Genomic DNA, 10,659 nt, shown 5'->3' with positions numbered 1-10,659 from the left:
GGTGCTGGAACCATTGATGATGTCAATAATGTCCTTAGAATCACCCTCAACCAGAAAATCCATAAAGCCATGATACCAGGCAGCAATTAAACCCGCTCTCAAAGCTGTTGCTTCAGAAGTAAGAACATCAACTGCTCCAATGCGCTTAAAAGAAGCAATAATAGGATTCCCATCTGAATTCTGAAAAATAAAACCGGCAGAACCACGATGATTACGGACAGAACCATCCAAATTCAATTTGAGCATACCAGGAGGGAGAGGAGACCACACAAGCAAGGAGGGGCGAAGATGACGAGGAGGATTAAGAGATTGGTGATGCTATACAAAGTTGTTGAACATAGTAGCTAAAGCAAAGAAAACCTGATTAGCAAAAAGGAGACGTTGAGCGGAAAATGAAATTATTTCGAGCTTTCCAAATATGATAAGCTGTAATTAAAGCATTTGACAAGAGATGAGAGGAAATACAAGACTGAGTATCTAAATGGTAGATAAAATCTAACAAAGAAGAATAGGAAGCCACAGGTAAATCCGGAAAGGTGGAATGCCAAACTTGGAGAGCAAAAGGACAGGAAAGCAAAAGATGATTCATTGTTTCTAAGGAGTTGGAACAGAGAGGACAAGATCGGTCAATGGGTTGATTGGAATGAATGGAATCACGAGTGGAAAGACGACGGCGAATTAGCTGTCAACTAAAAACTTTAATCTTTGGGGGAAGACAGAGTTTCCAGACTTTGGATAGAAGATTAGAATGAGAATGAGGAACTGTATGTTTTGAAAGAAGAGTGGAAGCTGAACTAATAGTGAAACGCCCATGACTAGTGGCACCCCAAACCATAGAGTCAGAGACTCAGAATGAGGGAAAAAAGTTTAAGCAATAGCTAAGGTAATATCAACAACATCAGGGGGGAGTACTGAATTCAGAATGTAGTCTGCAACCGTTTCAGTCAAGCAAAGATTAGCACCAACAGGATCAGAAATAAGATTCAAAAGTGAGGTTTTCTTTTCTTTTTCCCTTAAGAATTTTTATGAGGGTAGAAAAAAACTAATAAGGACCCATTCTAATATTGCGTCTCGCAGTCGCAGCCTCCATTCCCTAATACGACGCCCACCTCATTTTTAACAGAACAGAAGAGGAGGAAGAAGAGACCCAAAGTAATATGGAAACCCGCTGCAAGTTTTGGCTCCCAAAAAAGAAGAGATTTTGCGCCAATGTTCCCCTCACTCCATCACCGTAACCTCACTACCAATCTCTCTTCCTTCTCAATTTATTACTTGCTGATTTCTCATACTGTGCCTTAACCCAAAATTCAAATCATGCCAGGTTCTGTGGCAACCACACACCCAGGTCCGACAGCCAGTGGATTCCATGCCCAATAGACCCTTCTCAGTACATAACCCTCCACCTAATCTTTCACTAGAAAACCAGACTATCTATACTTGAATGTTGTTTAACTTGTTCTGTTCTGTTTTGTGTTCTGATGTTTCACTAAAACCAGTCTTTAATCTTAATTGTTTAACTTGTTCTGTTATGTTTTGTGTTTACGTAGTTCTGTGCTTGAAGAGAATCTTGAAGGTCATCTTAGGAGATGCCCGTTGCTCAAACAACTGGAGTCTCTGACTCACCAGCCCTTTTACCAAAAGGGTATCAATGCCGGCACAGAAGAAGACCCACAAGAATTAGAAGTAGTCACTAGTGAAACAGTGGAGGATTCGGCATTGGCTGTTGATGAACCCAAGTCGGGGGAGTTGATATACATTCTTTCGGAAATGAAGAGGACTGTATATGGTATGTCTGTGCCGGATTTCTATAGGTTAGTCGAGAAAATCGAGTGTGTTCATAAGTCTATATGCAAGGATATTTACGAGTCGTGTAAGGTGCCGGAAGCTTGTGGAATGTGGGTCAAGAGAGAGGTGGACAGGTATATGTAGAAAGATGGAATGTTGAGTTTTTCTTGGTGGGGGTTTGTAGATTGTGTAAGAACAAGTTGTTGTTTGCAGAAATTGCCATTTCAAGAGAAACATGTTATGCAGCAGGTGTCTATTCTCGGAAACATGGAAGATTTCGGGTTGATAAAGAGTTTCATTGCGAAGGAGAGGGCTGACTGTGATGATGGCATTGGTTACCCTGTGAAGGATGAGTTTGATTATGGTAATGATGTACCTGCGGTTGTTGAGTTTGGAGCGGGGAGAGGGTACTTGACACAAATGCTGGCGGATTGTTATGGCATTAAAAGGGTCTTTTTGGTTGAAAGGAAGTCATACAAGCTGAAGGTTAGCATAATTAATGTATTCTTATCCCAAGTGTAGATTGCTTAGTTTATACTATATTTAAATCCGAAGGCACTGACCTTGTTTTGTTATGACTGCATATGCTGCTTGTAGGCTGATCGATCCTTGCGACAGAAAGAGAGCTTAATATTGCAGCGGTTGAGAATTGACAGTAAGGTTTTCTGAAACTTTAATCTATAAAGTTGTTTGGCTATTCCAATTCTTCATTACCTTGTACAACTGGTGATAATCTCATCGTGGATATGATAGATACAAGTTTAAGCAAATAAGTTCTCTGGCTAAGGCTCTTCCTTCCAGGCAAATAACAGTTGCATGCATACCTGCGTCTGTTACTGGTTTTTATAAAATTATCTCACATATGATTATTCCTATAGCTATTCGAAGATACCAAAACCATTTGTCTGCCTCAAACACTGGATTTGTGTCCATGGTAGAATTCCTATGTTGCAACTTGCAAGTACTTGTTTAGTTGTTTATTAATACAATATATATGAGATGGTTTTATTACGTTCCAAAGAAGTTACCGTGCATCTAAAATAGCTTTTAAATATTCTTCATCTATAACTGTGTGCGATTGCATATACACTTAGTTTGTAATCCACCTAAATTAATCAAGTAAGTATTAACTTTTTAACTTAATTTTGTAGCTTGTGATTATGCAGCTGGCTATTATTTTTCCATTTCATCTTCTTGTGTATAGTCTCAGCTGTTACTTAAGGTCCCATTTTGCCTATACTTTTTAAGACCCTTATTTTCTTCCTTGGTTTTTTCACATCCCTTTAAATCGTAAAAGATGGAATTTGGCATCATCCACTTATTTGAACTATATTACTGTTGTTTGAGTGTTTTGCTGCAACTTGATCTGAGTAACATCTCTTCCCTGTCCATATTCTTAGGCTTTGTATATTTTGGCAGTCAGCATTCAATTTCTCTCGTGTACTGCACTTGAGTAGTTCCTCGACCAATATGTATGCATTTATTTTAGTTTTTGCTAAATCAAAAGTGAAAGAAGGGATCATATTTTGTATTACAGTATAAGTTTCTGTTGGTTTTATATCTTTAAACAAGACTTGATTTATTCAGAAAAAAAAATCCAAGCACTTGATTGTTTAATTACTGAGGTGATGAGAGCAACAGTTAAAAGAAAGAAGTAATGTCTTGGTTAGTCATTTCATATGCTCTACAGCATAAACCTTCTTTTGGTACCATCACAGTATTTTCGGCATAGGAACTGTCACAATGCAGAAATTCATCTTCTTCTGCTTGTTCCAGTCAGAAAGTTGTATATTGATGTTGTGATCTGCAACTGGAAATGAGAATAAGAAAGTGAAGATACAAACAATTTGTCTTAGTTTATATTGCTAATTTAATTCCTACCATGAAAAGTGATAGAATGTTGCCTAAATGTTTAAAATGGGACTGAAGAGCCTTTGGCCGCCTTTTTTTTTTTTTTTGCAGTTGAGGATTTAAACCTGAATGCTGTTGAGACACTGCGTGGAGGTCCTTACGTAGCCATCGGTAAACATCTTTGTGGGCCTGCAACAGGTATACCATATTTGTAATTTGATAAACTTGCATTTAGTAGTCAAAGTAACCATTACACGTGAAGATAATAATAGTTCATTAATATTAAATTATTCATTGTATTTAATGTGAATGACTATTGGCTTGGAGAACTTCTGTTCTACTGAAGAATTGAAACTGAACATTTTTCTTATGTGTTATATTTAGATTTGACTCTGAGATGTTGCCTTGGAGAACAATCCAATCAAAGTAATGGACAGGGATCTGTTAACCCGAACCTAAGAGGTCTAGCTATTGCGACGTGTTGTCATCATCTTTGCCAGTGGAAGCATTACATAAGTAGTCATCTGATCTCATTATATACTTTCTAGTTGAGCATTGCATTCATATTAGTTGCAGGTATCTTGTTAAATGGCTGAATAAAATTTGGCTATCCTGCAGATAAAAAGTATATATTAGACTTGGGGATCACAAAAGAGGAATTTCACGTCATTATATGGTTTACTAGTTGGGCAGTGGATGCTGATCATGGCACAGATCTTCCTGATGTTACTGATTGCAGATTTCATCTGGAATCCATGTAATCACGTTGAACTTTAGTTTTAATGAAATTTATGCCTTCATTTCATATTTCAAATAGGCAACTTTTTGTTGGTAATTACAATAGATGGATTGCCTTCTTTTTCTTCCTTTTGAAATTGTTATTGCCCACTTGTGCAGTGAAAAGAAGCAATGTGATGGAGGTGATGGAGTTGAAGGCGTTGTAAAAAATATGAAAGCAGTTGAACGCTCTGCGCTAGGGTTTATGTGCAAGCAGATCATAGACATGGGTAGGTTAATGTGGATGAAGGAACATGGATTAGAAGCGCAGTTTCTCAAATACGTACCATCTACTATTTCTCCTGAAAACCATTTACTAATTGCCAGAAGCGCCAATGTTGCTTGAAAACTTTTTGCCCCTACTGATTTTTAATGAGATTAATATACTTTTTCGTAAGTTATAGATTGAGCTTGTAATAGTTACTGAAGCCATTGTTGTACTGATCTAGTGAACTCTACATTTAAACTCGAATTGCAGTTAAAAGAATTGAAGCATTGATACTTGAAATTTGAGAATAGCTTTGAGAACCTCTTATCCTCTATTCACTTCTTGAGTTCTTGTCCTACCTCAACCATGAAAACAAGAGCATGCACAAGTCCAAATATTAGAGATGAGAGGTTGAGGCAGGTCCTTTGGTCTAGGCCGAGTGATACCGGCGTTGGTAATTAGGTTTAGATTGGATTTATTTTTCCAAAACGGGGGTTGGAACTCACCCAAATTATTAGTACAAAAATTCACAAAGAGAACATGCTTGATAAGAAAGAAATATATTAACTCAAGGAGTAAGAACACCATATCTAAGAAGTAGACTATTAAGTCCTAGATTCAAGTCACGACAAGTAGGTATCAAATCGGTTCATCGTCTTTCTAATTAAAAAAAATTCTCTCCTGACCAATACTCCTTTTAATTAGTTAAATTAACAAAGTATGTTAACTACACCATTTATTTCACGATATATTGATAGATTGACAGATTGACCTTACTGTAGAAGAGCTGATAGCCCGGACTAATGTTTGCATTCTTATTAATATTATCTCAATGTAATCTAGACATATATATATATACATAGACGCATAGATAAACATAGACATAGTTTTTCTGGCAAAGCGCCATCAGTCATCAGTGACATCAGATTCGATTTTCCTTTGAAATGTCACTACGTTCAAACTTCTGAACTAATTAAACATATTTCGTGTCACGCAAGCCTCCTAAACCCAAATCATTTTCTCCTCCTATAATAATATAAAATCCAAACCCTGCATATGAAACCGGAAATAAATTTGCTGACCACGTTTTATATGATCATTCTTCTAAATTCATATTCAATTATTCAATTATTATCTAATTTTGAGTTGAGAAAAGACACATGACATGAATATAAAAAAATAAATACAAGATATATAAATAAAATATGGTCGACAAATTTATTTTAAAACCTCGAAAGATCTTCGTCATCTTCCACCGATAAAAACCCCAACCACATCCCAACTCCAACTCCAGCTCCACCGACTTCATCATCATCATCATCTTTGGGCAGTTCCACTCTCTCTCTCAGTAAAAACCCCACTGAACCCAAAAATGGAGCCCAAAGGTACTCTCGTCTTCGCCACCATCGGCCGAGCCCAATACGGCTTCGACCTCTTCTCCCTCCATCTCTCCACCCCCCTCGAACACTGCCTCACCGACGGCCGCTCCGTCAACTTCAACGCCCACTTCACCCACTCCCACCATTCCATTGTCTTCATCTCCGAACGAACTGGCTCCCCCGCCATCTACACAACCCGACCCGGCCTCCCTGACCCCGAATTCCTCCTCTCCGTCCCCGGCAGCCATTTCCACGACCGACCCGTCATGAAACACAACAAGCTCTACTTCATCTCAGCACACCAACAACCCGACCACCTCTTCAAGTCTTGGTGTGCTCTCTACTCCACTGACCTCGACGACACCGAAAAGAACACGACACGGTTGACTCCGCAAGGGTCGGTTGACTACAGCCCCGCCGTGTCTCTCTCCGGCGAGTTCGTCGCCGTCGCTTCGTACCACTCACGTCCCTGGGGAGGCGAGTTTCACGAACTCAACACTGAGATCGTCGTCTTCCGGGCTTCCGATCCCGGAAAGCGAGTAGTGCTCTGCGACCGTGGCGGCTGGCCTACCTGGTCCGGCGACTCCGTCGTCTACTTCCACCGCCGGGACGACGCCGGCTGGTGGGCCGTTTTCCGAGCTGATCTCCCCCAAGACGACTTCGACTCCGCGGCGTACCCGATAACTCCCACTCAGATCACTCCGGCGGGCGTTCACTGCTTCACTCCTGCCGCCTTCCACGACGGAAAACGCATCGCCGTCGCCACCCGCCGTAAAGAAACGAAGTTCCGACACGTGGAAATCTTCGACACAGAGATGCGGAGTTTCCGGGCGGTGACGTCGGCGCTGAACCCAGATCTCCACCATTACAACCCGTTTGTTTCTCCGGACTCCGAGTTTCTAGGGTACCACCGGTTCCGCGGCGAGTCGATGACTCAGTGGGGCGGCGAGTCGGTCATTCCTCACTTGGAGCCCGTAGTCTCTCCCATCAGAAACCTCCGCATGCTGAGGCTTAATGGCTCGTTCCCGACGTTCTCACCTGACGCCGATCTCGTCGCCTTTAATCCCGAGTTTGAAGGAAACACCGGCGTCAAAATCGTCAAGTCCAACGGGTCAAAGTCGTGGACTTTAATCAAAGACCGTTTAGCCTTCTACAACTCCTGGAGCCCCACAGAACGACACGTCATATACACATCCATAGGCCCAATCTTCCAGTCAGCAGGAACAACGGTCCAGATTGCCAGGATCGAGTTTGACCCGTCTGATCTGAACGGTGATAAGGAGGAGATTCCATGCAACGTTAAAATCCTCACCCGCGAAGACACGGGGAATAACGCCTTCGCTTCCTGCTCCCCAGACGGCAAGTTGCTCGTGTTCCGGTCCGGTCGAACCGGCCACAAGAACCTCTACATCGTCGACGCTGTCAACGGTGAGTTCAACGGAGGAATCCGTCGGTTGACGGAGGGGCCATGTATTGACACTATGCCGAGCTGGTCACCGAAGGGAGACCTCATCGCGTTCTCCTCGAACCGGCACAAATCGAATGACACTGCTGTGTTCGGCATTTATGTCATCAAACCGGATGGGTCAGGGTTGAGGAGGATACACGTGGCGGGGGATGACACGGACATGGAGAGGCTCAACCACGTGTGCATCAGTCACGACGGGGAGTGGCTACTTTTCACGGCGAACTTGGGAAGCGTGATGGCTGAGCCAGTGTCGTGGCCGAACCAATTTCAGCCGTATGGGGATTTGTACATGGTGAGGTTGGACGGGAGTGGGCTGAGGAGGCTGACGTGGAATGGGTACGAGAATGGGACGCCGACATGGTACACGGGTGATGACGTGGAAGTGGGGGGTCTGCGTTTGGGTACTTGTGAGGTTGGGGATAAGCTCAAGGGTCATTTTGACGAGCCTCATTGGAGTTCTTGTGACATATGAGAGTGGGAGGAGCTTGGTTTTTGGCAATAAGTGGTTCCATTATATGTTTTCATTTTAAGTTGTGTGTGGCTTGCATTATGATCTTACCCTTGCAAATAAAATCACAATCAAACTTTTAATATTTCATGTTGTATTAGGTCTTTGTTATGTTATAATAATTCGACAATTATGTCGTTGACATAATGGTATATATATTTTCATACACAATCAATCATCATATGATTTGCTCAAAATTTCCCAAATCAATGGCGCAAGCCATTAGTCTTTTGCGTTCCATTCTTTTGTGGTCTGCTTGTCTTCCTCGCCAATCTTGGCGGTTGAGGGAGGTGTTCTTGTTCCTCCATTTGGGAGTTATCAGTGGTTTGGTGTTGATTTAGATCCTGGTGATTTTATCATGGGTAATGGTGTTTCTCTAGATTCGGACTCGGATATATTTGCTAGTTTAAGGGAGGGTTGTGCGTTAAATCTAGTGTTGCAAGAGCCTTCTGTGACTTTTGTCGTTGGGATTGTCGGCGGTGTTGTTCGATTTTGGCTGGCATGGGGGTTGCCCAAAAATCTTGATCTTGGCCGGTATGAGTTTATCGGGGAGGCTTTGACTCTCTGAAATTGGTTATGGATCTACTATTGGTGGGTCTGAGACTGGTCGAGTTAGAGATCTCATCGAGTTTGAAGGCTGTGCTAGTGGCGTAGGGTGGATGACGATGGTGAGTGGTGACAGTGAAAGCTATTGGGCCTCTTTTGGTCCAAATACTTGTGGAATTTTGGATGGGCTGGTGCTACTGTTCGATGTTTTTGGTCTTCTTTTGAGCGATCTTCAATGGGTTTGGTCCAGCAAGAATGGTGGGGATTTTGTCTCCATCGAATAAAATGACTTGAATGCGTTGGGTACAGTGTTAGAGATCTTAGTTGTTCTTTTTTAATATCTATGTTGGGTATACTGTATGGCTCTGATACTTCATAATTTAGAAGGTTGATGTACTTTAGATTTGTGGGTCTGATTGTTCAGACTGGATTTGAGAGTTTTAGGAGATTTCTCTATTTGTCAGTTTTCGATTTGAGAGTTTTAGGAAATTTCTCTATTTGTCAGTTTTCGGTTAGGTTTTGTCTTGTATGATGAACATATATATATTGACAAACTATTTAAAAAAAGAGAGTATTAGATCTATTAGATCGTGCTTTTACTATGCAATCTTGCATAAAGGTTTGAACCAGCACTTTTACAGAGAAGAAAGTAAAGCATTCTCTATTCTCAAATCTAGTAAATGCACAATTTGTTTACTGATTACTCACCCGAAAGAACATGGGCTCGATCTCGCAAGGACAAGGACAAGGACAGGAAAGAAGTTCGATTCAAATCCTCTTCCGAGGCACAATTTGAATATTAAAATTATTGAGAAATTGGATATACTAAGAGATAGAGTTTACAGAAATTTATTTTAGAACAATGTACACAGTAGAAATCATTGCTGATCATATGTTTGGAAATCAACTAGCATGACCAAAGGTCTTCTCGGTGCTGTAACACATGTATAGAAATCCATCTTCTTCCTTGTAGGATTCATACACAAAGTTCATCATACTAGCTGCAAAATCACATTCACGAAAAAGCTTACAAGTTAGTTACAACATGATTTTATCATCCAATCTTGTGTCATATTAAAAATGTAAATCAAGACGCAGAATTCTAATTCACGACTTACCTACTGCGGGCAAAGTGTTCTTTACAAACACGAAAAGAGCTTTTCCAGGTTCCAAACGAAGTCTACTACTCAAATTGTACATAAATTGCCCAACAGACATGTCGCGAGGGACAAGATATCTATGGATCAAGGAAGAGATTATCAGAAGTCTCATATATATATGTGTGTGTGTGTGTGTGTGGAGATCCACAGCATAGCTACAAATTTACAGTGTTTTAATTACAGCCATTGTATCTTCTCCAATCTACCATGTGACTATGGTATACCCAATCAACAATATTTGTCTGACTACTCGATGCTTCGAAGATAAATACTAGTATAGGAAAATGGATAGAAGTCCCAAAATCTATCCCAATAATTGTTTATAGTGCAGCAGATATTAATAATGATTGAATGTTTGTGTCAAGAATCATATAATCAGTTACAAGAGAAATGTAAAATTCTAAACCCTAAAAGCTGATCGACCATTGTTTAACAAATTAAAAAGCTGGTGAAAATTGACCTTCTCTTATCCATCTGAGGAAGGCTGCACTTGGCATACTTTTCAACAATCACCTGCAATAGAAATCAACCTCTCAATCCATACATATATACATGCAGCTAGGCTTTCACCTTATCAAAACAATGAAAAGGAGTTGGGGTAGTTTCTCACCGGAACCCGATCAGGGTAATCTGCGAGCACATTCCGCGATTCTTCTACCCTTTTCGCTGTAGTCCGATTCATATTTGAACCAGAACGATATCACGGAGTTTAATGGTAACTCTAAACCAAAAAACCCAAATAAGAAAAACAAGGAAGCTAAGAGAAAATAGAAGAGTCGAAAACAAACCGAATGGAATCTCTTGCTTGAATGACTTTGTTCTACCCATCTCTCTAACTCTGCCTTGTCGATAAGATTGAAAGAGAGAGAGGAAGGAAAACGAATCGAAGAAGAAGAAGAAGATGATGAAGAAGAAGAAGAGAGTGCCTTCCAAGCAACCATTTATAGATTTTATACCAAAAATTCAATTTCGGGTCA

At 40.8% G+C, this 10,659-nt stretch overlaps 3 protein-coding genes across 3 annotated transcripts; 2 read left to right on the top strand and 1 right to left on the bottom strand.

The window, feature by feature from the left end:
- Positions 1-1,104: 1,104 nt before the first annotated feature.
- LOC126796045 (uncharacterized) lies at positions 1,105-4,918 on the top strand. Its single transcript, XM_050522815.1, has 9 exons — positions 1,105-1,231; positions 1,322-1,387; positions 1,548-1,919; positions 1,980-2,271; positions 2,383-2,440; positions 3,748-3,834; positions 4,021-4,152; positions 4,255-4,393; positions 4,534-4,918. The coding sequence occupies exons 1-9, from the start codon at positions 1,158-1,160 to the stop codon at positions 4,757-4,759; spliced, it is 1,446 nt and encodes a 481-aa protein (XP_050378772.1). The 5' UTR covers positions 1,105-1,157; the 3' UTR covers positions 4,760-4,918.
- Positions 4,919-5,993: 1,075 nt separating this feature from the next.
- LOC126796788 (uncharacterized) lies at positions 5,994-7,940 on the top strand. The gene has a single exon (XM_050523518.1). It carries the CDS (start codon positions 5,994-5,996, stop codon positions 7,938-7,940), a length of 1,947 nt encoding a protein of 648 aa, XP_050379475.1.
- Positions 7,941-9,224: 1,284 nt separating this feature from the next.
- On the bottom strand, positions 9,225-10,559 carry LOC126792092 (autophagy-related protein 8i-like). The gene is made up of 5 exons (XM_050518584.1): positions 10,471-10,559; positions 10,293-10,348; positions 10,143-10,195; positions 9,641-9,759; positions 9,225-9,523 (listed from the first exon to the last, which is right to left on the bottom strand). The coding sequence occupies exons 1-5, from the start codon at positions 10,508-10,510 to the stop codon at positions 9,426-9,428; spliced, it is 366 nt and encodes a 121-aa protein (XP_050374541.1). The 5' UTR covers positions 10,511-10,559; the 3' UTR covers positions 9,225-9,425.
- Between the last annotated feature and the right edge of the window lie 100 nt (positions 10,560-10,659).

The sequence above is a fragment of the Argentina anserina genome, chromosome 1, assembly GCF_933775445.1.
Source record: "Argentina anserina chromosome 1, drPotAnse1.1, whole genome shotgun sequence".
Taxonomy (NCBI): domain Eukaryota; kingdom Viridiplantae; phylum Streptophyta; class Magnoliopsida; order Rosales; family Rosaceae; genus Argentina; species Argentina anserina.
This window is presented reverse-complemented; position numbering and strand designations above follow the sequence as displayed.